General features: G+C 40.5%; 3 protein-coding genes across 7 annotated transcripts; 1 reads left to right on the top strand and 2 right to left on the bottom strand.

Moving 5' to 3' along the window:
- The first annotated feature begins 505 nt into the window (after positions 1-505).
- ankha (ANKH inorganic pyrophosphate transport regulator a) lies at positions 506-12,301 on the top strand. The gene is made up of 12 exons (XM_056364120.1): positions 506-1,072; positions 2,190-2,406; positions 2,611-2,729; positions 3,012-3,095; positions 3,210-3,380; positions 3,626-3,760; positions 4,495-4,587; positions 4,666-4,758; positions 8,752-8,881; positions 9,012-9,135; positions 9,391-9,490; positions 11,380-12,301. The coding sequence occupies exons 1-12, from the start codon at positions 977-979 to the stop codon at positions 11,506-11,508; spliced, it is 1,491 nt and encodes a 496-aa protein (XP_056220095.1). The 5' UTR covers positions 506-976; the 3' UTR covers positions 11,509-12,301.
- Positions 12,302-12,803: 502 nt separating this feature from the next.
- On the bottom strand, positions 12,804-23,885 carry LOC130161113 (uncharacterized). 5 transcript variants are annotated; one of them, XM_056364116.1, is made up of 12 exons: positions 23,822-23,884; positions 23,566-23,643; positions 22,285-22,619; positions 20,819-21,463; positions 19,406-19,603; positions 18,701-19,039; positions 17,749-17,834; positions 17,482-17,588; positions 17,221-17,364; positions 16,421-16,555; positions 15,155-15,424; positions 12,804-14,575 (listed from the first exon to the last, which is right to left on the bottom strand). In XM_056364116.1, exons 3-12 carry the CDS (start codon positions 22,431-22,433, stop codon positions 14,366-14,368), a joined length of 2,283 nt encoding a protein of 760 aa, XP_056220091.1. In that variant the 5' UTR covers positions 22,434-22,619; positions 23,566-23,643; positions 23,822-23,884; the 3' UTR covers positions 12,804-14,365. The 5 variants fall into 5 exon arrangements, with proteins under 5 accessions (XP_056220091.1, XP_056220093.1, XP_056220092.1 ...); XM_056364118.1 differs by having other exon boundaries at positions 23,855-23,873; XM_056364117.1 differs by having other exon boundaries at positions 23,759-23,868.
- A 793-nt stretch (positions 23,886-24,678) lies between these two features.
- otulina (OTU deubiquitinase with linear linkage specificity a) lies at positions 24,679-26,881 on the bottom strand. The gene is made up of 3 exons (XM_056364464.1): positions 26,642-26,881; positions 26,332-26,453; positions 24,679-25,275 (listed from the first exon to the last, which is right to left on the bottom strand). Exons 1-3 carry the CDS (start codon positions 26,753-26,755, stop codon positions 24,852-24,854), a joined length of 660 nt encoding a protein of 219 aa, XP_056220439.1. The 5' UTR covers positions 26,756-26,881; the 3' UTR covers positions 24,679-24,851.
- Positions 26,882-27,627: the final 746 nt, after the last annotated feature.

The following is a 27,627-nucleotide window of genomic DNA, read 5'->3' as shown; positions in this document are numbered from 1 at the left end:
TGGAACTAATTCTCCCCCCCCCCCTCTTGTCCACCAGGGGTCTGTATTTCACTAGCTTTTGCCATATCAGGCTGATCTGTTTATCCTTCATATAATTACTTTCCTGAAAGGAGGGGTACAGCGTAAACATAAAAACTTATATGGGACAAAACTATTCTGTTTTGCTGTGTGAAGATACATTTGTCACATAAAGGTGTATGTACCTCTTTACCATGTATATACATGCTTGTTACATTGAAACAGACTATCATTGTACCAAACTCCATTCACATTTTCCAAATATTTAGCTGTTTGTACAAACAGAAATAACAGTCAAAAACTGTGTGTTTATTCGACATGTCAAGCCAAATGAAGACATATCTAGTCATAGCAATAGCGTTTCTATGTGCGGTTGCCTCTGCCTTAATGTAAACACATATTATAAAGCCCTGTGTGTTGTGTGTATACGCAGTCATAATAAAAGCTAGGTTTAGACTTGCTGATGATGTCACGGCCGGGATGCCAGGCCCACGTGCGGGCAGCAGTGGGTTCCAGGCTCGGGGAGGGTCGATAACAACCAGACTGCCTAGCACAGGCGCAGTCAAATACGGAGCTAGAAAACTAATCTAACCAGTCCCGGATTATCGCCCTTACCTAAATCTCTACCGACGATAACGCGGGACGCCTCCTCCCTCAAATTCGGCGCTGTTTTTATGTCCCCTTGCCTCTCCCCCCACCCCGTCGATGATGATTTGCGAGGAAGATGCGCCCGTCTGAAATTTCCGTTGACCTTCGCCTCCGCTCAGCAGCATCGAAGCATTGCGAAGCGCTGCCGCTACAGGAGCGCCCCGGCTCCTGCCGCTGCCCCACTTAACGTCCCATTCTCCGCTAGAAATCCCGGTGCTTTTACTGCCTTCTAGCCGCTAATCTTTGATTTTCTTCTTAATCAATCAAGACCGAGGCAGATGCCCCTCGCTCTGTCAACCCGGCTTGTACTATGGTGGAGTTTCCATCTCTCAGTCCTTACTGGCCTCTCATCCGCTTTCTGGTGCCTTTGGCTATCACCAATGTTGCCATCGACCTCGGGGAACAGGTAACGTTTCTGTTTTGCTTTCCCTGTGCGTTGTTTTTCGCCGTAGGTCAATATAACATAAAGCTGAAGACTGCAGCTTGGCTTCGCTAGCGGCGGCTAACGGCTTTAACGTGTTTATTACGCCTCTTGAGAGATTTATTTTCAGTGTGTCAACCGCCGCTGCCGCCGAGCATCAATTTTTAGGCTCCAGAAAACACCGACAACGTCCCCGTGAGCTGACACTGAATATTTGCAGCCTGTTTCGTCAGCTTTAAGACGGCCGGCTTGTGTTGTAGCTACAGCTAGCTTTAGCGGAAAGACTGAGATGTTATGTGAAGATATCCATTAGGGTTTACATGCATTATGTAGGAAGAAGAGAGGCGTGTGGACCCCTCAGAGGAAAAGGCCCTTGTTTATTCTTAGATGTTATTAAAAAAAAAAAACGTCGTCACTTCTGTCACCAAACGTTTTGAGCTCCTGCGGATTTCAGCGTTATTTATTACTACCTGCTGTGACCCGCTTGTCATTTGATTAATCAGTAAATGTGACTCGAGGCCTGTTTGGAGATGGTGATGGCGGATCTTGTTCACAGATTAAACGCATTTTTGTCATATTTTCCTGCCTGGACGTTTCCTGCCCTTTCTCAGCCATATGACTGATCCGGCTTCTGCCCTCACCCAAGGGACACTGGGCAGATAGTGTGAGAGTAAAAAAAAACCCTCATTGAGGCTTGGAAATGTCAGGATTAAGCTTATGTAATGGCTCTGTTAGCTAGTATAAATAGCACACAATCCTGCAAGGGAAAGGGGCAGCTGTAGCAGATGTTCTCAGGGAAAACTGAAAGAAAATAATTCTTGGATAAAGTGTTGTGGGTGTTTCCTATCCAGACATTATGATGGCACTCACTATACTGCTCTAGCCAAAGGTCTATTTTTATTGTCCCTGTAAAGCAAATCACATGCAAGTGTTTATTTTTAATGCAGAATATGTAATATGTATGTATGCTGTGGTGGGGTAGCAGAGATAAAGTCTTGGTCATGTGCTGGTCACACTACCAAACTGAACTCCCCTCTCATGTGCTGTCTCATTCCTCTGACACCTCACCCTTTCCACACCCACCCTCTAATATCTTTTCCAGGCCCTTAACAGGGGCATAGCCACAGTCAAAGAGGATGCAGTTGAAATGCTGGCCAGCTATGGCCTGGCCTACTCCCTGATGAAGTTCTTCACTGGACCCATGAGTGACTTCAAGAATGTGGGTTTGGTGTTTGTCAACAGCAAGAGGGACCGGAGGAAGGCTGTGTTCTGCATGGTGGCGGCCGGAGCCATCGCGTTCGTCTTGCATATCCTGATAGGTGTGTGTTTAACAGTTGTTTGTGCGCACATGATGATATGCTGTGCTTAAACCATATCCTGTGAAAATGACATTTTAGAACTTGTGGCAAACCTAAAGTTTTATTATTGTGGCACCCCCTGACAGCTTTCCACCATCCCTGCTCTCCCAAAAGAATGAAAATATAGCCTGTGCTTACCTGTGGTTTCCTCTTTTTCTTCTATAGCTTACACAGATTTAGGATACTACATCATTAATAAGCTCCACCATGTGGATGACTCTGTGGGGAACAAGACAAGGAAGGCTTTCTTATACCTGGCTGCATTCCCTTTGTTGGATGCAATGGTGAGTGTAGAGTATGACAGGATTATTTCTACATAACTATTCAGATGTTTCATCATGCAGGCGATGGATTTAAACATATCTGACCTAGCAATAGATGGCTTTAAATCCTCTGTTCATGCTGGTTTCAACCGATAGTGTATTTCCTGCTTTAAAACTAGCTCATTTCTATTTCATAGCCTGTCATTCTGCTGTGGTTGAGGAAATGGCCCAAATAGAGCTTTTGTTTATAGTTCAACGCTTGGTGTCTTGGGCTAACAACTTTGTCCATTGTTCTGTCTGAAGGCGTGGATTCATGCAGGGATACTTCTCAAGCACAAGTACAGCGTCATAGTAGGCTCAGCCTCGATCTCCGATGTTGTGGCCCAGGTAACAAGATCCAGTCCTTGGATTTTGATTGAATGCAGAAGGATTCAATTGAAGGGTTTAATTGTTTTGTTGTGCATGCTTTTTGATGTTTAACAGCTCTGGTCTTTCCTGCAGATCGTGTTCGTGGCCATTCTCCTCCACAGTAACCTGGAATGTGTGGAGCCTTTACTCATCCCAATCCTTTCCCTGTATATGGGTGCCTTGGTCCGTTTTAGCATTGTCGGTCTGGGCTACTACTGTAATATTCATGACAGCATCCCAGACTCCAGTGGACTTGACGTGGGGGTAAGTGCTGCCTTTTTCCTTGTTGAACTGTTTGTTTTTTGCCACAGTTTACTGTAAGGAAAAAAAAGGGAAAAAAGGGACATTAATAAACGAAGGGTTGTTTATTACATCATAGTTCACATGCTTTCTAGTTTAGCCACCTGAACCAAAGGAACAGTGGTGTTAGGTGAAATTTGTAACAATAAAATAAGTAAAATATCTTTTCTAAAACAAGTGATTTATTGTCTGTGTCTTGGTCCCTGCAGGGTGATGCCACCATCAAGAAGATGCTGAGTTTTTGGTGGCCCCTGGCCCTCATCCTGGCCACTCAGCGAATCAGTCGACCCATCGTCAACCTCTTTGTGTCTCGTGACCTCAAGGGGACCTCTGACGCTACAGAGGTGGGTGTATGAGGGATTTAATCTACCAAACATATCTCAGCTGTCGCTTTTGAAAGCATTTTCTCATTGTTTATTATAGCGACAAACTTTTATGTTTGATTGAGAAGAAGTTAAGTTTTATTTTCACATTTAATCACTTATTAATAAAGCTGCCACGGTTTTTTAATGCTACTACTAGTAGTATTATAGACTGTTGTTTGATATAGGGGATCATAAAGAGCGACTTTACAGCTAAGTGAAGCCAGTGGACTAATTTTCCCCTCAAGTTATTGCAGATGAAATGCCAGATGCTAACAAACTCCCTCTGGAGCTTTCTGGCTTACAGAGAGACCCTAACTACTAGAGACAATGCATAGCTGTTTACCAGAATGAACTGGAAATCATTGACAACACTGGCTGCCAGTGGTTTGGGTGATTCACCATGTTCATGTGAAACTCAGGGCATGATTACACTGAGTGAAAACATTCCTACATGGCCCTACTGTTCCTGCGTAAAGCCTGACACTGCCCGTTGTTGTTCGGGGCACAATAACAAGCTCAAGGCTGTTATCCAATCGTAAACTTGTGGAAAACCACACACTGCTGGGAAAGTGAGAGACGGGAGTGTGGCTTTCATGTCGGCTATTGTTAGACACCTGTCATTAATTTAGCTGTGTGTGGTGCGTGCTGTATTTTCAGCATTAAAAGTGGTGGCGTGCTGATGACTTATAGCTGCCGAATCTTTGTCATTGCAGGCCGTGGCTGTGCTCACAGCTACATACCCTGTGGGTCACATGCCCTACGGTTGGTTGACTGAACTGAGAGCAGTGTACCCTGCCTTTGACAAGGTAAACCTGACTCCCCCTACATGTGTCTGCTGCAGTGGTAACAGTTTACTGCCACTAATATTCTTCTCTCACCAACAGAACAATCCCAGCAACAAGCTGAACGCTGGCACATCCGTCACCAAGTCGAATATTAAAAAGTTTACATTCTGCTGTCTGGCTCTGTCACTCACGGTAAGATGAGGAAGAGGGTGAATTTTTGTTTTTCTTTCTTTTTTTCTCTCAGTCACATGATTTTATTGGTAAGGCTCTCAGAATAGGAGATGAACTGGCTCAGAAGAAGGTGTGGCTGACAGTTTGTTTTTGTCTGTGTTGAGACATTCCTGAACAATTCCTGCTGCAATTTAGAACTGGAACCAGGAGTCAATCAACAGAAGATTAATCTGCAATAAATTTTGGATAATAGATTCATTGTTTAGTCAATTATTAAGCAAAACTGCCAAACAGAATTTGGGTCTAGCTTCTAAAATGCGAGGATTTGCAGCTTTTCTCTTTGTTATATTGTTATAAATTAAATTGTAAACTGAATATCTTTGAGTTTTCAACTGTGAGTCAGAAGAAACTAAAAATGTGAATCATCTGAACTCATCATCTTTGCCCCTGCGAAAACCACTGCAAGTAGTTTTGTCTACATTTTGATGTTTTTATTGTATAAGAAATAATAATCATCCAGTTTCTTTTCAGGTATTTCTGTTATTTAGATGCAGTGTTATTCAAACCTGTAATCCCACCTTGATAGTTGATACAGCTAGTATAAAGTTTCAGTGTTCATTTTCATGACAGGCAGTCTCTCCCTTGCATTGTAGTTGTTTACATTCTAAGGTGTCCTTCATTGAGACTTGACCTTTCCTACAATAGGTGTCAGTTGTCCTACCATGGTGCCTTGCAAAAACTTCATATCCTAAGCAAGTAATTTTTCTTTCCAAATGCATTAGAATACCTGATTATACTACATACACCCATATTTTTTCACAATTTGTGTTTTGTTTTCTAATCCTGCTGTATCACAGATGAGAATATAGTGTATGTCGGTCAGGGCTCAGTTCCAAGACTGACATAACCGGTCCAGTGCTATGTAGAAACATGTTTAACATAGTTTTTGCAGAGCTTGTCAAAGGCAATGCTGTCAAAGCTTTTCCACTAAATCATCTTTAAACCTGAGTGTTTTCTCAGAGACAAATTTAGAAACTCTTCAAAAAAAAAAAAGGTCTCGTGTTTAAGATACTTCATTATGCTGGTACAGCTGTACACTAATGCTCAAAGTGATGGGGGGTTAACAGCTTTGTTGCAGGCGTACTGAATGTACTTTTCCTTTGCCGTCCTGTCGTGGTTTCAGGTTGCACAGAGAGGGAGACACACTAGGGTGGAATTTGTGAAGAGGCTGAGGGGCTTTTGTGCCTCACTCCAACACTCCAACCCAAAGCTTTAAGAGCTTAATAAAATAGGCATTCACATAAAACATATCAGTTAACACATTCCTAAAGCCCCTCGCAGGTGTACTTTACTGTTAAGTAATGAGTGGTGCAGTCACATAATGTACACGGCTGTGTTTTTGTTTTTCAGCAAATTATGCCCACAGATCCACAATAACCCACTATGATCCTGTCTCTCTGATCGTATCTGCCTTCGACTCAATGTTAAATGACTCAAAGGGAATTTCTGTGAAGTAAAAGGGAGCCTTTGCCCCAGTTATTCGTCTTAACAGCTCAAGTAAGAAAAACAGGAAGTGTGTGGCCAAGATTGGGTCTTTTAGGAGGAGGAGGAGGAGGAGAATGGCACACCAGATGTGGAATCCCATAGCTGTAAACATGTATGTGAGGGTGTGTGCTAGGCTCAGAACAACAGGAAGATAGGTATGGCCTGTAGCGGTGTTGAGAACACAAGCTGACAGACCACATGCCAGGACTTGTTCTGATTACAGATGAAGGAAAGACAACGGGACGAAAAACAGCAGGAGGAACACAAAGTGTATTTGAGAGGGGAAATGACTAATGTTTTATAACAAATAATGTAATTTTATAAATACAGACTTTGTTGTGGATGTCGAGGCAGTGAGCGTGGATGTCTCACCTTGTTTAGAGAAACCACAGCTGAGTCAGGGGAGACGGCTGTTTTCGCCTGAGCCACACAGATTCGTTATTATCTGTCTCCATCTTGCCAAAATAATGATAGATGGTAAGGTGATACCAAATGAAATCATCAGTTACAAGTTATCTGTTCCTACATTTTAGCTAAGGGGATCAAAAACCACAAAATCACATCAAAGGCTTTTGTACAATCAATCATTTTCTGCTATCTAATTCTTTAAGAAGAGTGAGACGATGAAATGTTTATGGATTTGCCCGATTTTTGTTTTCGGGTACTCAAAATACTGTAGTTTTATCTTGTTTTGTATATGATCTTTTCTCCTCTCCCTCCTATCTCTTACAATAAAATCTGACTCAGTGTTAGCGGAATAAAATTACAATTACAATGACTCATTTTGCAGACTCTTTTGCTTCAAGGTTGCAGGTGCATACGAGAGATACATAGAGCATATTAGTTGAGTAAGTACTCTCGGAAGAGGTAGGTCTTCAAGCAAGTTTTGAAGACAGAGCAGGAGGATTAGGATGAGGAAATGATTAAGCTGATTGAATCAAGTGAGATAATTCATTTCAGCATCAAAAGACTATACAGGAGAAGAGTTTGGACTGCGATTTCCTGCCTCGCAGGGATTGTAGGACCAGTTGTCGTTCATTTCAGATCATAGAGGTTTATGAACTTCTTGTCCACTATGAAAGAGTCCAAGTTGGTTGCGGGCAGCAACAGCAAGACAGGAGAGTGATGAAAAGTAGGGTGACATGAACTGTTCTTGGCTGGTTGAAGACCAGGATTGCTGCCGTGTTTTGGAACATTTGCAGAAGTTTTACTGTGCATGCTGGCAGCCCTGCCAGAAGGCTGTTAAAGAAGTCAGGCGAGAAACGACCCGTGCTTAACAGAATATACCTGATCTGTGTGATGTTTTATTGTAACAAGCGACTTGATCCAGTGACAGATGCACCACGCTCAGTTGAAATGAATCGTCAATCATGATGTCCAGATTTGTTGCAGACTTGGTTGGAGAGAGTGAGGTTGAGCTGGGCTGGATATTAATGTGTTGCTGAACATAAGGACCGGTTGCGATCCGCTGGAGTTTCTTCTGTTCAAGAGATTGAAGGCAACACTCCATTCTTTAGAGAACAATGTGACAGCTAGAACTGGGTGTCATCAGCAAAGCAGTGGTAAGAAGAACCAGGTGGTATATATTGCAAACAAAAGGGGACCAGGGACAGATCCTTGTGGTACACCAGTGGAAAGAAGGTGACACTTGAGCTTTTTTGTTTGCCATGCCACTTAAACCTGGAATGACTACTTATGTTACAGTGGACAGGCGGATTTGAAGGTTCACCGTGATCCAGCTGGAGGCGCAGTGTTTTCTGGATGTATCCAGATCTCAATGAAGACTAGTATTTGATTCGCTAGCAAAGACAAGAATGATATCACCTCTATTCTCAGACCAACAAGAAGGAAGTACAAGTAACAGCTGGAAAGTTGAGAAGCTATTATTATTGCTTTGCCTTTTTGCAGATGAATGTGTTGCAAGCATCTGAGACTGCATTAGCAATGCAGTGAGTCAGTCAGTGCCTTCAAACAAACACTTCTGTAGAAAATGTGCGGCAAAATCAGAAACAAAAGCTATCTAAACATCCAGCAGTACCCAGCAGCAAGCAGTGTAGCAAGTCAGAGTGGAAGCAGACAAGCACCTTTTATGGATCTCAAGGGCCTCTGATGCTTGTCCCAAGTTTGGAGTGCAGGGAAATTATCTCCATACAATTTTTAAACAAATGGATGTATTCATGTTCAGATCAGACAGGTTTATACTTCTGTTTAACGCTCGTGATCACACAGTAATAGCTTGGAGATGCTTTGGTAATTTTGCACGTGCCTCGGCAACTGCTTCTAGAAACAATAACATTGTCTGTCATGTGTTTGCTTGCTCGCTTGTTTTATGTGAGCTTCAAAGGCCTACATTCAATCCGAAACCCCTTGAGTTAATGAACTAATGAAATCTAATGAGGCATGCCGGGCGACTCTATTGTGGTGCAGCGAACGCAAAAATTAATTTGCTTTTGCTCATTTTGTGTCCAGCTTTGCTTTGTGGTGTTTTGGACTCCACATGTATCAGAGAAGATCCTGGTTGATGTCATTGGAGTGGAGTATACTTTCGCTGAGCTGTGTGTGGTCCCGCTCCGAATTTTCTCCTTTTTTCCTTTGCCAGGTAAGACACTCAATTTGATGTTTTTCAGCACCAGTGTCCATCTGCATTTTCCTTCCCGCTGTGGCTTTAACCCGGGGCGTAGCTCGGACCAGTGGGGTGATGTTTCCACTTTGTGTGTGTGTGTTTGCAGTGACTGTTCGGGCTCATTTGACTGGATGGCTCATGACCCTGAAAAAGACCTTTGTGCTGGCCCCCAGCTCAGTTCTCCGCATCATTGTCCTCATCACCAGTCTAGTTGTGCTGCCTTATATGGGGTAAGTCAACACTTCAGAGAACACTGTCAGGGTCACAAAGGTCAGCACCGTGACTCAGGCATACTATTATTTATTACAGTATTGTGTGGTATTCTGGTAAAATGTATGTGGATATGTCCCATTTTTAATCCTGAAAACATCAAACAGGAGAAAGATTAGAAAATGAATTCACTTCCACTCCTCAAAAACTGTAAAATAATCAGAGCATAAAAGGCAGAAACAACTGAAAACTCACTGTAATTGTTTATATTTCAGGGTTCACGGGGCCACGCTCGGGGTTGGATCCCTCCTGGCCGGTTTCATAGGGGAGTCGACAATGGTTGCCATAGCAGCGTGCTATGTTTATCGACAACAGGTGAGAACACCTGGGTTGAGGCCACTACACACATAAAAGCACATGCCTTAGCCTGTATTCTTATTCTGCACATCCCATCAGCAGCAATTTGAGCCAGGTGTCTCTCACTTATCATCATCCTGTTTAGTTTTTAGGGATTACATCATGTAATTGAAAGTGATTCAATCATGAATACATGCAAGAAAAAAGATCTCTGAAGCCTTTCATTTAGGGCAGCTTTATGTTTATATAGCCGGTTAATACCTTGGGTATGAATATTGAATTGTCTTTATCACTGAAATTTGTATGAAAATGATTCAAAAGAATGATATGGCTTCACACAGCACGTTTAGCATTTACTTTTTTCTACTTACTGTACTGTCAGTTTGTGTCTTGCTGATTTATTTTTTCTGAATTCATTTCATTTGAAAGGACAAGCAGTCTCTCGAGTCTTACCTCATAATCATGCCCAATAATCAAACAAATGACCTTGTTAATGGTAACATCCTGTTCATCCGGAATATTAGCTATATTTAATGTTCATGCAGTCCAAGTGTGTCCCTCTTTTATTCTATTGTCTATTCAGAGCTTTATAAATAGAGCCTCGATTGTAGAATAATGATGATTATTGGAAAACAGCGGTGTGTCACCAGCCTTCAGTTTGCTTAACTTTGTCCCAAGAGTCTTCATTTTTTAAACAAGTAGTTGGAAATAAGTGCTTCTCCTGAGTTAGATGAGAAGGTCAATGTTTTCATGTCCATTCAATATAAAGCTGCAGCTAGCAGCCCTTTTAGTATTGCTTAGCTTGGCTTAGTTTATCGTAAAAGCTTGGTAACAGTAAGAAAACAGCTAGTCTGGCTTTGTGCTAAAAAATCTGCCTGCCAGCACTTCTTTTTTTGTATCAATTGTTTTTAAGTTTTTATTATAGACTACATGAGAAAAATGACAGGATACGAGCGGTGAGAGAATAGAGATTTCCCAGCTGCAAGCAAGAGTTGCAGGTCACAAGTGCACCACCTCTTACCAGCAACTCTAAACTAGTGATTAACATAGTGATTGTTTAGTCTGTACAAAAAACTGAAGTGGAAAAACGAAAGTTGTTATGGGGGATTAAGTGACAGACTCTTTCTTGGCCACAGAGTTTCGGTTGGTTATCTGTCAACCGCATGTAAAACCACAAACTACTGTTTGACCCAGTTTTGTACAGATGAAACAAACAAGATATAACATGTTCAGAGAACTGTTGGCTGTCTTTATGCTAAACTAACTGATGATGTATTTACCAGACAGATATCTCATTGACATTCTCATCAAACTTTCCCCTTTACTTACTCATATTCATTTTATTTGATGCACATTACTCCCAAATTGAAGGGACATTTGCACATATTCCTACACAATATGTTCCATTTAGGGTTTAAAAAGTCCATTTGTTCTTACTTACCCCTACATGAAGTAGCCCGAGTACATATTTGGGAAATCATTCAACCGTAGCCTCTTCAAGAAGAGAAGTCATCCATCTCAGTTTTCTCTTGAGTGCATATTATACATTTTTCAATTTGAAATTTATTCTGTCACAGCCAAGTCTATTAAATATTGAAGTTTATGCGTCCAGTTTGTAATGAGTTAGCAAAATAACTGAAAGCATGAGCTAATGAGGTTATCAGGTTCAGGAGGCTCTGCGTGCTCCTAAATACTCAGATCTGCACATGAGCATTGGACGACTCCCCATTATATTGTGTTCTTCTGTTTTGCAGCTTATCAAGTTTTAGATTAACACAATGGTTTTAACCGCACTAAACGGTACTATTGTTTAATTTTTGGCATTGGCAGTTCCAGTCCCCCCCCCACCTTACCTCAAAGAGTCTTAGAGAATGTGGTTTTCATTCCTTTATCTGCCGTCTCCTTAGAAAAACAACGAGATGTCCAATGAGCTGGTGGTGGAGGGCGAGGACTCTGCCCCGATGAGCGAGGTGTGCTCCAGGACTCAGATGGACGCCATCGAGGAGCTCCAGGAGGAGGAGGAGGAGCAGGAGTGAACTCTTGACAGCAGGGGAAGGTAAAGCCGACCTCCACGTGAAACTTTGCTGAAGAGGAGACCGCTGAGTGTTACAGTGCTGGAGAGCAGAGAGGACCCGAGTATGGTTTGGTTTCAGAGGTTCTCCCAACAGAACTTGAACTTTCAGTAAGAGTGACGAGGTCCCCTTCACGTCAACCTACACACCATTAAAATGCACACTGTAAAGAAAGCCATGCACCTCCAAGTGTTCATCCATCAGCGTAAATACCTTCGTCTTCCGACCTTTTCAACAGTTCTCATAGTTTTGCATCATCACATTAGCGGGTGTATTAACCACTTTCATGTGTTTACTGGTAAACAAGGGAAATCGACACAGGAGAACTCTTCCTCCTCAGCAGCGAGAATGAAACGTCTGTCGAGTGGTAGTGGAGTTGCCAAAATACAGAGTTCCATTATTTTATGTTATTTTATCAAGATTAAGCGGCAAGGCCTTGCTTGAATTCAAATATAGACATGTTGTGGGACTTGTTGGGTTGTGCAATCGTATTTTACATACAATGGTGTACAGATTATTGTTGTTTTATATAGGTAATGCAATGTGTATATTTAATTGCCCAGAGGGGTCAGGAATCCCTCGTTATATCATTGCGTGTGTTACAGAATACAGTTATGATTGTTCACTTTCCATGCAGTCTGGGAGTCTATCTACTTTTGTTTTGCCAAGCATTTTCCTGGTAGTATTCAGACTGTCGTATGTACTGTATATACTGTATAGGCATTCTTATTTGGCAAATAAATTGCTTTATTATTAACTCTTTTGCTTTGCTGGCATTGGCTTTACTATATTGTTGTTATATTCTTTTCTTTTCTTATGATTTTATTAAAACCGAAATTGTAGAAAAAATCCTGAGGTGGTAATCCTGGCCCTGTGGTACATGTAGCTAAAACTAATGCAGTCTAATACAACAGTCCTGCAGTAAATCCTCCCTGATGAAGGTTAAAATGTTCAGTTTTAAACTGTTTCATAGAGGTGCTGATTGAACTTTGTGGTCACAACACTTCTGAAACTGAACATTATAATCTTCATGAATTGCAAGACTGTTGTGTTTGACTGCATCAGTTGTAGCTACATGTACATGATAAAGTGGCAACTATATTTATCCTTTTGTTTGCCAAAAAGTCAGTGACAGACGAAGAAATCTACAGTACGTTATCCCACAGTGACAGTACTTATGTTTGGGGACACCTTTACCACAGAGAGGTTTTACTTTTTGTCAACTACTTACAAGAAAAAATCCAGTAACACTGTCAACATCAATTATAGATAATTGATTGTATTTAACCAGTTTTTACAGGGGGAGTTTGCGAACCCCCAAACAGAAGTAAAGTCATTTTGTAGGGGAAATCTATCAGTTCAAAATCATGTGTATAATTCTTATAAAATTACGTATTGGGTATCAAGCTGATAAAACGATATTAATTGTGCTTTCCGAGGTGTTACAGGTTTATCAGGTTGTCTTGAGACTTCAATCACAAAGAAAAAAAAAAAAAATACTTTTACAAAAGCGGTACTTCCATTTTATTTAAATGCCATCCAAAAATCTGACTGCAAGAACATTCCTGCAAATGGCATTATCAATGTTTTACTGTTAACTCATCACCTGCTCTGACATTGGGGCAAAATGCCTCTGATCACAAATAACCAACATTCATTCTTATTGTGCATTATTTCTAAGGCAACATGGAGGACCAAGCAAGCCTTTTCTGCTGAATCCAGTGGCTGGTGGTTTGGACTGTTGCCAGTATTTGCAGCAACATTGGCACATTTTGTTTTTCCCCTTCAGAACAGCTTGGTTAAAGGCAACATGTTACACATTGAGTTTGACACACACATACTTGCAGACATACACACGGACCATCACAAATCACACCCCTGACACAGAGGCTGCGATCAATCTTCCAAGTCCTCCGATCGTCATCTGGTGTAAACCTGATAAATCATCAAACCCCTCATAGACTAATTCAGTCGTTTCACTGTCGACGGTCACATCTTCATTTAAAATGCTTTTTTTTTTTTCTTTCTTTTTTTTGACATAATGAAAAAGAATAAATTAATCAAAGTGCCGAAATCCCAGTGTAAATATCAACCGTCTGTTTTTGGAGCTGTTGGCAGCTCTATCGTGTTTTAATCAGGATTTTATAAAGAAATAAGTAAAACATAACAAGGTAGCTCAGGAAATTTGGGCTTCTCTTTTTCTCCCCATCTGAAACTCAAAATGACACCCTGCCATCTAATTTGTAGGTAACGGAGATGAGCCCGCAACATTGGATGCCCCTATATGTACACATACCCAAATAGAAAAATCTGTATACAGTACAGTGTGTACAAAAGTGTGTAAACCACAACTTGTACAGGGTCTCAAAATCAGCATATTTTTAAAGAAACAATCCGGCATTTTGGGAAATATACTTATTCGCTCTGTTACAGAGAGTTAGACGAGACGATTGATACCACTAAGTATAAAAGATACAGCAGTTCAGCTTAGCTTAGCATAAAGACTGCAAACAGAAAGAAACAGCTAGCCTGTCCAAAGGTAAGAAAAACACCTATAAAGCTCAATTATTTACACATTATATCTCGCTTGTTGAACCTCACAGTGATGACAAGTCTCCAGGAAAGGAAGTCTTCCACCAAGAATCTCTTGCCGATACCCTGCATAGGGGTGGCATCTTCTCATCCAACTCTAACGCAAGAAAACTAATGAGCATCTTTCCCAAAATGTCAAACTATTCCTTTAATTGGTGTAAATCTATTCATCTTCATCAACCTGAGGAGTGTTTTGTTTGTATGGCAGGAGATTTCTCTGCAGCGGCAATCAGCTTGAGTTGAGCTCCTTGTGTAGTTCTGCAGCTTCTACGACTGGTACATTGTAGTGGCGATCATCCTCTGTGACGAGGCACACTGACGGCCAGTCGTCCTTATGGTCGTCTGGGTAGTAGGTGACAAACTCCTCTGTGTCAGCTTTGTACAATCTATAAACTTCAATGGTGCACTGCAAGGCGTAGCCCAGCAGGAACATCTCCACCTGCACAAAGCAGGGAGATAATTGCATGGTTACAAGAGAAGTTAACCAACAATTCCACCAGAAGCACAATGCTCAAACAAATGATATGTATGGGTGGGGATGCTTTAAAGAAACGGTGCCTGCAAAAGCTTGAATGAGAGTGAAAATAACAATTATATCACTCAACAGCGCGTCCCTCCTGAAACCTCCTCACCCCGAGGGCTCATGATGTGGAGAAATCACATCTCAAAAACAAAACAACAGCACAAGCGCCGGCATGTTTTACCATTCAGGATAATGTTGCACGCCCGATCTCAAGACATCGGACATTAATTGTTGTTTTTTGTACGTTACCAAGCATGACAACGGGTTGTTCAGCGGTTTTGAACTCTGTTGAATTCAAAGGAGGAAGACACTCCCAGCAGCTAATTACTAGTACGTTTTGTTTACCACAGAAGGTTCATGTAAATGTCTGTCCTGTCTGAGAGGAATTTACTGTGTACCCAGTACAACGCTCAGTACAAGCCTATTAAATGCCTTTTCAAGTGAGCCTGTGTTCGAGTGATAAACACACAAAAAGAAGGCCTGGGTTTCTCTTACCTGCTCCAGCCCGGCACTGAGGCCCACATGGCTGAGGTGGTTGGAGAGGAAGGAACGCGGGCAGTCGGACGAGTCCCGCGCGAACAGCAGCCAGCAGAAGAGCGGGACGTCTCCGCCGCCCTGCATGCAGCTGTGCAGCTCCACAGCTCGGACCAGCATCAGCAGCTTGAGCGCCTCCAGCAGCCCAAGCTCCTCTTCTCCACTCTGAAACACTCGCTCACACAGCTGCTGCCGCTCCACATCAGAAGAACAGTCCACTGCTGCCTGCCACTGAAACAAATCAATAAAATGAATCAATGACTATTTTGATAAACATTTATTCAATTCAGTCATTTATCAAGTGCAAATGCCAAACGTTAGCCGGTTATAGCTTTACAAGTGTGAGGACACTTTAATTTCACTCTAAACTGCTGCGTGGATGTAGAGCTAAAACAGAAAGTGTAACCTTCTTATGATAGCAAACAGACAATCTATTAGTTTGGTCAAAACAAGCATTTAAAAAAAGGTTGTAACTTTGGGGTCTGTGGACTAAAGTATTAACTGATTAACTGATTCTTTAGATGCAGTGGACATGAATGTGAAGGTTTAGTTTTAATTCCTGACGCTTTCAATGACACAAACTACAGCCTCAAAAATCAACTGGTGTCTACTGAAGGGGTTATTGTACTGTAAGGTCTTTCATTCCCTGTATATGCACATGAAAAGTCATATTTGTGGAAGCAGCACAGACGGGAATAACACTACACAGAGTCTATTCTAAGTGTAACTATATGTGATACATACAGTCTGGCACAGAACCAGCACATAGCTCAACTCTCATAAAGCAACAGAAGTCTGACTTTAAAAAAAAAAAAAGTGTGTGCAATAAACACCAGAGATCCTCACAAGCTACGAGTGGTAGTGGCCGACTATAAATTCAGCTCAGTGCCACATACTGTCGTAGTAAAGAGGTGCTGCGGTTTTAACAGTTAAACCACTTCTTTGAGGTTGAGGGTCCATCTTTCCCCTCCAAAGCCTTTAGAGCATAACAAGGCTGTGTTAATGACACGCAGGGAAAAAAGCCATGAGGGATGGAGCAGTGCAGCATTTAGAAAATTGCCTCCCTTTAACATATGGTAGCAATCACATCCAAAAGCCCTGTGGATGAATATCAATACCCTCAGTGTCCACGGATGGCATAAAAATAGTGCTGTGGTTTACTTGTGCTGTGTCTTTAAAATACTTTCTAGTCGTATTTACATGTGTGAGCAGATCTGCAGCCAGTACCTTTTTTCGGAGAAGCTCCATGTAGCCTTTTAGCTGCTCTGCAACATCTCCTGTCCCACCATCTCCCTGCAGGCACTCTCCAGGAAATGTCCACTGACTTATCAGACCTTCCTGGGCCTCCAGTTGTTTCAGCAGCTGTAAACACAAGGAATAACAAAGATAAGATGTAACATTATTAAAACAGATGTTAGGCAAGTTAGTGGATTACATTTTTTTTTGTTTTGTTGCTTCATTCATATCTTCTTTTCTTTGCTTTAACAGTCAAATGTAATTAACTGTTAGCTAAATCCCTCCCCCAAACAGCTGACCAAGCAGGTCCAGCAAACTCTAGTTCAATTTCCAGATACAGTAAGGTCAAAAATTCTAATGATGTGTCAGAAATTTTGCCCCTAATTTTAATATGCTTCTTTTTCTTTTGGGTGTTATTCAGTCTTTACAGAAAGTGAAAAAAGTACCTAATAATTACTAGATGCAGCTTTAACAATATCTCCCACTTAATGAAAATGAAATAAAACAACACCCAGTTTTTTACACTAATACAATTGATTCATTATATTTTAAGAAACTATAGTGTTTGTTTATATCTGGTCTCACTTGGTAATGAACTGCTACAAACGAGACCAAAGAAGCTAATTAAAGCTGTTTATCTGGTGTGAGTACAAGGTTAGCACTAGGGCTAACCACCTTGGAATCCGTGAACACTCCCAAGTTGGAACAAGGAGTGTTTTTCTGTCAACATTGCGTGAACGCAGCATTAACCGTGGGTCGACTGATACGATCGCTTCAAAGTGAACATTTACCACAGTTATGTCCTCCTCCTGCAGCCACGCAGGCAGTTGGGTGCTGTGGGAGAGCACCTGGAACAGTGTGGCTCTGAGTGCACAGTAGTTGTCTCCCCTCACTCTCCTCAAGCTGCCAAACCTCTGGGACATCTCTTTATAACCCTGCAGCAGCACACAGAGACACCACAGGAAGTCTCTCAGCCATTAATGTGAAAAAATAAAAAACAACAACTGGCTTTAATCTGAAACACTTCTTTCCCGAGAGGTACAGGAAACAACCTTTCTAATGAGAGCACTTTTGGCAGTATTTCCTTTCCACTCTCTCTCGCTGTAAGACAGAATATCCACCGCCAGGGCCAAACTGCATCTGTCCTCCACCTTTAAAACTGAGTAAGAGAAAGAAAAGAGAAAGAGGATATGATGGACAAAACAACTATTGTCTAGGTTTTGCATGACGAAACAAAAGTGGTGTTGTTTGTGATCCCTGGTGCAGTTTAATCCCTGGTGCAGTTTTGTTATGTAGATGTGTGAATTGGATGTACTGACGTGTAGTTTCGAACACAGACGGTGGTCCTGGCTTATCACTTTGGGACACTGACAGCTCCTCGGCCCCTCTGTACAGGTCTTCTTCACTGAAAGGAAAAAGAAAAACACATATGCGACTGAGCTCTATAAACTAAAGACTTAAAGGAGAAGGCTGACAGTAATTTATATTTTTCTTATTACTAACAGGTATTTCCAGTTTAAACACATCGGAGTTGCACTGAGTGACACGTCCCTAAAATACCATTAACGTGCACTGTGGTTTATTTTGAATCAGTCTCACACACAACCTTCCAAGTGCTGTACAAACTCACAAGAGCATCAAATGTGTATTAATCTGCAGCTGAAAAAAGTCCCCGACAAATGCACTATTTACTCTTTTGGTTACGTTTGCTAAATACTATGGTGCCCTGCTATTTTGAGAGATTATGAAGTGTTAAAAAAAGGAAATATGATTAGATAGATTGATATATAGATGGATAGATAGGTAATAATATTAACAGTATGTATGTAAGATGTATAAACTTATGTAACGAAATGAAGTGGGAAGTAGGAACCAATTGGTTCCTACTGAAGAGAAATAACATTTTCTTTTATTTGTTGGCCAATATCCAACACCATGACAATAAATACAAATCATCTACATTTCATTTTGACTCTCTAGAGAACTGCGTATTCTTAGTGGTGACTGTGTGGCGTTTCAGCATTGCATGCCAGTACCACATCCACTTTTTTTTTTTTAAACAGTGTCTCTGTGATCTGTCAAAGCTGAAGATTAATAGAGTCTACATTGCCACATAATTTTAAAAACGGTCATTTCCTGTGTTGTGTCCCACTCCAACACCCCCTTTTAGAGTTAGAGGAAGTATTAAATTCCCAGACTTAATCTTTCAACTGATAAAAATATTGAATTGAATATGAATTAAGAAAAAAACCAAAAATTCTCTTTACAAACCTGTTCCCCAGGTCATCTTCAGCAGGGTCATCCTTCTCTGTGACAGGTAGCACTTCAACCTTGACATCAGGGGCAGCGCTCCCTGCCAGCTGCTCCTCTTTTTCAGTTACCTCCTGAATCTCAGCATCATTCCCGGCCTGAGTCTCGGTCCCTGAGGGAGCGTCCCCTGCCTCCGAGTTCATCACATCATCCTCCTTCGCTGTGGGAACATCTTTATCCTGCACTTTCGGCATCATTTCCTCCCCAATATCTTGTTTGACGTTCTCCAAGGAAGTGACCTCCTTCTGGCTTGTGGCTGAACACTCAGAATCTGGTTTTGCATTCTGATCAAACTTTGAGCTGGACAGTGACACATTTCTGTTACTTTTCCTGCTTTATATAGAATCAGTAGTTTTCTATCCATATCTTAAACTCATAATAAAACAGTAATACCCTAAATGTGCTACTTAAATACCATTTTATGTTGTGAATCATATATTAAATTCTACAAATATTGTAAGAAAACAAAATAAGAAGGTATGAAGAACAGAATCATAGAGATATGCAATTCAAAACAAAAGCAGGACAGTCTGAGAATGACTTACAAAAAGCTACGGTGTCTCTGCGCCCCCTCGTGGTCACAGTGAGACAATCAAATCCACAAGTATAAACAGTCCATGTAAACAAGTGTCTTGTTTTGATATCACAAACTGTGAACTTACTGACCTCTCGCTGGCGTCTGCCGGAGGAGTGGTTTCTGGCTCCCTGACAGAGTTGGAGGAATCTCGCTCCTCACCGCTGTGGTTCAGTCCCATGGGCTCTGATCCAGGAGAAGACTCAGAGACATCATGGCTTTTTAAGTCTTCAGGACCAGCCCGCTTGGACTCTGAAGAACTCCCATTGTCTGAATCCTCCGTCACAGAACTAGACACAGGATAATGGCAGAAAGACAGAGATTTACGGTGTGTATTTCACTGACTGCAAAGGTAGGAGTGGGCCATAAAGAATTGGCAATCAAAAATTTTCACCATACTGATACATGTATTGTGACATGGTACATTTTCTGGAAATTCAGTTAACAGTTTATAGAAATAATCAGATGGGATTCAGTGTATTAAATATTTGATAAATCAAGTTAAAATCCTGTAAATCCATAAAGAAGTCTTTCTTTATTTCTTGATTTTGCAGCACTGTCCTTGAAGGCCTTATACAATCACATGATAATGATTGAAGGGACGGTGACCTTTGCACAGAAAAAGACCACGGCATTTGACATACTGTATGTTGGCCAATCTGACTCAGACATCTGGTAGAAATAGACAGATAGTGTAAATGCAATAATAGCAAGAAGACATGATTCCACCAGTACATAAATAATCCATGGAATCTTTTGAAGTATGAAAAATCACTTGATAGTGTTTTCTAGTTAAGTAGTTCCTGATGTTTTTGGCTTGTGATCTTTTCAAATGAAGCAATATCAACTTACCTCATCAGAGTTTGCAAATGTCAGTGGGTTACCGCCAGTTCAAAGAAAAAGTACTTCTACCTTCTCCGACATTTGAATCGTTTTTTAGAAGATTTAAAGAAACACTGGATCACAGTCTGGAAAATAAACCTAATTTTGCGTAGAAATTCCTTAACTGCTTTTCTATACCTTTAATCATCTTGGATCTGCTTGGGAGCATCTTGACTAGAGCTGCAAAGATGAATTGGTTCATCTATTTAGTTTCAGTTGATCGACAAAAGCAGTTATTTTGATAATCAACTGATAATCCAATAATCGTCAAAAATGTCAAAACAAAAATGTAAAATATTTGTATTGTATGTAACTTCTCAAATATGAGTATTTGATTCTCTTCTTTGTCACAAATGATAGTAAACTGAATATCTTTGGTTCTGGGCTGTTGGTCAGAAAATATAAAGACATTCAAAGGTGTCACCGTGGTCTGTGGGAAATTACAGATATTTTTAAATTAAAAGAATTAAAAATACAACCATGACATGGGATGACACATAAAAACTATCGATTTTTTATTTTTGACTGTCCTAACTACAGATATTTTAATTCAACCAATGTATGCTTCTATATATATTTTTTTTATATCTTTCTTTTTCAATTTTATATTATATATGCCTTACCAGCTCAGAGCCTCTCTGTTGATCTCCTGACTGTCCACAGAGACGGAAAAGACCTGACAAGCCGCTGCATCCACCTGAGTGTTTGGCACTGACAGCACTTGATTATTTTGAGAAATCTCCCCTGATGGTTCGGTTACAATAATGTCAACAGCAGCCTTGGAGCCTGCTTCTTCCCTATCATCATGAGAAGTGCTCACTGCAATGTGCTCTGTTGTTGTGGTTGTCTCAGTACGGGAAGCCTTTACAGGGCAGACTGACTCGGCTGTTTGTGAGACGCCATCTGGGATTTTGTCCTGTGCAGAGAATGGATTTTCTTCTCCTAGCGCCACATTTATTTCTGTAAAAACCTCCCATTCAGCTGCAGCACAGGTGCTCTGCTGGGATTGTAAAGTGCATTGCAGAAGTTCAGCTTGTCCAGTGTTGTCTGGAGGTTCCTTCATCTCTTCATCTTGTTCTCTGGTGGAGTTTTCTTTAAGTTCAAACCCTTTGCAGTCAGAAGGCGTTGCGGTTTGAATGCTGTCCTTCTTCAAGGGTCCATTCTCCTGGGTGTTATTGGGCTCGGACTCTCCATTCTCAGGACTGTGCTCCACCTGAACAGCCTCAGCCTTTTCCTCCACCTTTATATTGTCCGCATCAGGTGTTTTCCTGAGTGGCATAACACAGAGGAGGATAAGCAATGTGAGATAATACAACAAAACACCCAGTAAAAGTAAGTTATGAGTAAAAGCCCTTTTCATAAACAGGAAGCCTGAGTAGATATGTGACCACAGATAAAATTTTCCAGCAAAATGTTTCAAGATTCTTTGTATATTGTACGTGGGAGGGGGGGGAAGTGAGAGACCCATAATTAAAATAGTCATTTGTTTCTCTATACACCAACCACTAGAGCGTGAAATACCAAAAAAATCTGTCTCATCCTGAAACCCTTTAACACCTCTGGAATTCCCCTAGTCCCATTAAGGACCTCAGTGTTCTGTATGTTACTCTTTGATTTGGTCACAAAACAACCCACACAAAACCTAGGGGGAAAATCTAAATGTTATTATAGTACTTGTTACAGTTTTGAAGGTCATTTTTGTTATCTCATATTTTTTTACATTCTGCCCACAAAGATGAAATGTTTACCATAGTCAGAATTTATGTTTGAATCCGTTATCTCCACAAACAGAGAGATTTTTTGTTCTGTTCTTTTGGTTTAGTAATGTCAGTCTGAGTAAAACAAACCCACTGGGGAAAATTGAGATTGTGTGCCATAAAATCACCAGATTAATCTTTTATCAAATCAGAGCCACACAGGAAGTTCAGGTCAAATTACTGGACTCTCAACCACTCCAAAACACTGAATTGGATTTTTCACATGGTAAAACTATGTAACTAAACCACACAGTAAAACAGAGATGGTTGAGGGAGAAAAAAAAGGAGGCTAAATGTCTCAGAAGGCCAAAAAAAGGAAAAGGTTATCTCACCTCATGTTATCATCTCCGTCAGGACCACAATTGCCATCCACTACTGTTACACCTGTGGGCACCGTGGCCCTCGAATCATCTTCCAGTAAACCACTTCTTTCCTCCGCACTGCCACAGGGACTCTTAGCGGGACAACAGCAGTTCCCCATCGGCTCCCTCTTGTTCAGGAAGTCAGACAGGTTGTAGGCTGAACGGTGACCTCTGGTCCAAAACGACCGCAAGCGACCTGATGAGTCGCTGAAGCCTGATGATTTCAGGAGTCCATGATGAAGATGGTCAAGCTGTTGCTAAAGCCAGGAAGCAACCATGTTTACATGTGGTAATAAGGTTGATACCTAAAAGCAAAACAAGCAACATTACCACATGAAAGATTAAAACGCTTAGTGTGTGATGCCACTGGTGTTACAGCATATTCTGAGACCCGGTTAAGAAGAATGTTTATTAACCTAGATTATTTTTTTGATTAATCAATTAGTGGTTTTGTCTACAAAATATCAGATAATAATGAAAAAAAAAAGCCCATGAGTTCCCACAACCATAAGCGACAGTCCAAAACCCAAAGACAATGATGTGCATTAAGTTAAAGTATTAAATCCACACATTTGAGAAGTTGGAACCAGAGAGTTACCAGAAAAAATGACTGACACAAATAATCATTTATCAAAATAATTGCTGATTAATTTTCTGGATCAACTAATTTACCAATTAATCAACTAATAGTTTCTGATTTAATTGCCACTGCAAATGTTTTAGATCATCTTTAATGACACAATGTATTTTGGTAGGCGTTACCAAACATGGTACCTCTGTAGTGTTTCACAAATTTTGATAGTTGTGATTTAAATGTACCAAAAGCTATATGAAAAATACCAAATATTGTAATTTAGTATAGGTGAGATATTATTGCTCTATAGACAGACCAGTGCCCGGCAATATGTGCTATCACAGCTATTGAATTTTGTGACTCATTCTCTGTATCTAACTATCATATTGCCACAATCTTTGGTGAAGAACCATCAAAATTTATGACACTATCTATGTGGGAACAATTTTAATAAAATATATCAAAAAACATTATAATTATATATGATTAAAATCATTTTGCAGTGGAAACGTGGCTAAAAATCCTATTCGGGTCACAGATTTTGGTGTAAGACCAAGAAGATTTTAAGTCATGGCTACACCCCATTGTTAGTGTCAATACAACGAGGTAACAGCACATTTCACACGCACATTCACCTGTCACTGCCGTATTAACATCTTGTTATGTCCAAAACATACCTCGGTTGAGTTTTATTGGAGCCGTCCTCCACGAGCTCGCACTCATGTAGCTCCTCTTCCTGTTTCACTTTTGGTTAGCTGGAAAACAAGCTGAAGTTAGCTAGCCAGCTAGCTGCGGTAAACTTAAAACACAAACATACGCTGCTAAAGAGTGACCGCCGTTCATGAGAAACACCGCTGCCACAGTAGTTACCTTTTCTTGTGACTACACAATCATCGTTTAATGCGGCACATTTCATAAAAAGCGGGTATTTACTGTGTTTTCTGCGGAACATCTGTTGGTACGAACCCTTAGCATAGCCAGAGCAGCGGGGTCACAGTTTGGTCCGAGCGCATGACGTCATACTCATGTGCGCCGTGAGTTTTGGTGCCTTCTAGTGCGCCTCGGAAACCAGAATACACTTGGGTAGATTGTTTGAGATCGGTGTGTTTTTGGCGTTAATGCTGAAACAATTAGTCAATTAATCGGTTAGTCCAATGACAAAACAGGAACTGAACTCAAATACTAGTCCCAGCTTCATATGATGGCAAATTGAAATCTTTAGTTTTGGGGTTGGGAATATTTTTGGTACATTGTTAAAAAAAAAACAAAAAAAACCCCAATTAGTATTATAGTAATAAGTTATCAATTCTTAGTATCATGGTACCTTTCAAAAAATTTGGCACTGACCTTAGGTCTATGTGTGGTCCGACCATTTCTCACTCCAGTTACCTCTGTAATACCCATGACTCTGTGACTGTGTCTGAAACTTTTGCATCAAATCAAAAATTTGATTTGTTTCAGAAAAAAAACTGATAGCATAATATATGTGAAGCTTAACTCCGTCACTGGGTTTTCTTGTTAAACTCTGCCAAACTGGTTACAGAAAAATATTTACAAATCTACCTTAAGGTTTTGTGTGATATGTGAAAGTGAATTTAAAGAAAGACACACACTTAGTATAAAGCCAAAAAATGTCCTTGATAGTAGAACAAACTAACGGAAATTCTTCATTGTTACAATCATATCTAAATAAATAAGGGGCAATAAACATTTTTTTCATTTCATTGGGCAACAAAAAAAGTGTGAGAACAGAGCTGCAGTAAAACATAGCAAATCCATTTTTATTAAAAAAAAAAAAAAAAAAGATGTAAAATCATAGTTTACATTATATACATCAAAAATATTTCATTGCAATGTGTAAGAAATTTACACTTGTAATCTGTTTTTTTCCATAGTTTATGTGCCCATTCAAGTATTGTCATCCTTTAAACCTGCTGTGATTTTGGTCCCTGATCTTAAGTCACTACATGTTCTTCAGCTCCAGTATGTGACTGATCAGCTCCTGTGGCAGTCCGAGCTCTGACACTACATCCACGCTGTGTTGGAGGAGGAGGGTTAGACCTTCACCTGAGACTGACGAGCAGTCAGTGGACCCTGAACTGGGCTTTTGTGGCTGGTGAGAAACATCCAGGTCCATTTTTTCTTCTTTCCTGCAGCAGCCTGTCTTTTCACATCCCCCTCCACAACAGCCCTGATCTGCCTGCTCCACCTCCAGGTCCTCCATGCTCTCGGAGACGTCGCTCACACTGGGAGGAGGATTCTCAAAAGCCTTCCTGATGTCGTCTATCATTTTGTCTTCATACTGTGAAACCTGTAGCAGGAGCTCAGTCACACTGGCTGGGACAGGCTTTTCCGGATGCACGATCTGGCACCAGCACCATACAGCACTGTGATGAGACACACAAAGAGGCAACAGTGTCAGATACAATGGCACAGAGAAGTGACTGGGACTGGCATCTGCTGGACAGAAAAGAGATTTCAATAACGGTCAGTACAAAAGAGACTCATGATGTTTCCGTGCAAGAAAGAGACTGAAATCATTACAGGGGAATATCATACACAGAAATCCTTTTTAAAGAGTTGAAAAAACATGGAGAGGCTGAGCAGAAACACCTAAAATCACCTGATATCTTTGCCCAAATATATATTTAAAGAGAAAAATAGCTAAAGCAAAATAACTTTCAATCTCTGTCTTGTTAACAGTTTGAAAACCATAACAATTTTTAAACTCAGTTATAGAGAAAAAAACACCTTCCATGTAGGATCATTTCAATACGGGTAAGGTTTCTGCTCAGAAAAGAGAAAATTAAAAACTAATTTTCTGCCCTTCTGATTTCCTTATGTTCCTAATAATTCCCTTATGAGAAGAAGAAGAAAATGATCATTTGTGTCCTATTTAAGGACCCCTTATTTTGGGGCTCCTGGAAACCACTGACACAAACCAGTCTGTATCAAACATAAAGATCCAATGATCCAATGAGTAATGAAGTCGACTAACTGATCGCAAATAAACTGATTCTTTATTTTATTTTGATATGCATCAAATCTCTTATATATCATATTAATTTTATCTTTTAAGGTTTGTGTATGTATCCACCTGACTTGCACAAATGTATAGTAAGTTATATTACCACCATTGTACAATGTATATTCAGCTCAAAGTATTGCTATGAGTCTATCATTAGCCTCTTTTATCCAATTATTTATTTTCATAAATGTATTGTGTCTATTTTAAGTACACATATCCATCATTTACCAGCAAAAATAAACATTTGATGCTCCCAGCTTCTAATCTTTGTCTAGTGACAGTAAACTGAGTGTCTTTCAGGTATCTGTTGGTAAGACGTCACAGGTTAGAGTAACTCTGGGGGTCTGGGAAACTGTTAGTAGCAGCTCTGATCGATTGATGACTGATCAACGTGATCACTAATATGACTGTTTACCTTACGATTCCTTTGAGGCGACCCACAGCCACAGTCTGAGCAGCTCCTTCCCTGAAGCCCATGTTGAACCCGACCTGAAGTGCGGCGTCCTCCCCGGCATCAGCCCCGTCTACAAAACCGTCCTGTCCGTGACAGCCACACCATCAGTTATCAGAGAAAGGACTCACAATATCACTCGAAAACACAGCTCAGTCAATGTCACTATTTTCATGAGACCACACACTGAGAGTAACAGCTGCTATTTAACCACTGAGTTTAGTATTTAGAGTAAATGAGAGCAGGTAGAAGAGGTCGGCTACAGCCGCTTTACCCTGACTCGCTTCTTCATGTTGGAGGTCCACTCTTTCCTCTGAAGACTGAGTTCGTCCCCACACTCGTCGAAGACATCATCGCTACTGTACGACACGGCTTTGAACCAAGACATCTTTAGTTCAAACTAAAAACCTGTTTTAAAGACGACTATTGGTGTTTTTGTGGCATTTGTACGACCGACCATGAGACTACTCAGCGACCTCAACAGCAACAGCTAGCTAGCTAGCTAGCTAGCCAACTGTATAGCGTCATCCTCCGCCTTAAAGGGACAGTCCACCTTTAAACGAAATAATATATTATTGTCATTGTCATCCTCATTATTTTTGACTCTATATTTCTAGTCATTTATATGTTCGAATTAAATTATATTCCTAAAAAAAAAAAAAAAACTGAATGTAGTCTTAGCTTTTTTTTTATTTTTCACATTTCCGTCAGGAGATTACAGATAACAGTTACACTTTTCTTTAAACTGGACCAGTGAAAGTTGTTTAATGTGCTTTTAGAAACTCCTTTCTTCACGCTTAATGCTCCTGAACCAAAAAGTCTGGTTTTACATCCATATCTGGATCTCTTTAACTCTTTAACGCTTGATCACATTAATTTGAATATTATCCAACTCAGGTAGAAACACATCTCACAGCCAAAATGTAATTTTAATTGTAGATAAATACTATACCCACTGTTGAAAAGGGAGGAGTCCATGTCCCTCAGTCTCTTTTTAATGGCTTGAATTTTACAATGCTTATTTATAAGTGCCCACTATATTAATCAATTTAAATATGTAAGTATGTATGTAAGTATTTTTTTTTATTATTGTAATGTGTTATTATTTCAAAAGCTGTCAATTGTGCAAAAGTGCAAAACAAAAAAAAAGATTATTTTGTTTTGGGATGTACTTCTCCTTTAACGCACACTACTTCTGTGGCGTTGTCTGAAATGAGAGGCTGAAAGCTGCGGTGCGTGCTGCCATCTAGCGACATGACG

This window comes from Seriola aureovittata, chromosome 20, assembly GCF_021018895.1.
Source record: "Seriola aureovittata isolate HTS-2021-v1 ecotype China chromosome 20, ASM2101889v1, whole genome shotgun sequence".
Lineage (NCBI taxonomy): Eukaryota > Metazoa > Chordata > Actinopteri > Carangiformes > Carangidae > Seriola > Seriola aureovittata.
This window is presented reverse-complemented; position numbering and strand designations above follow the sequence as displayed.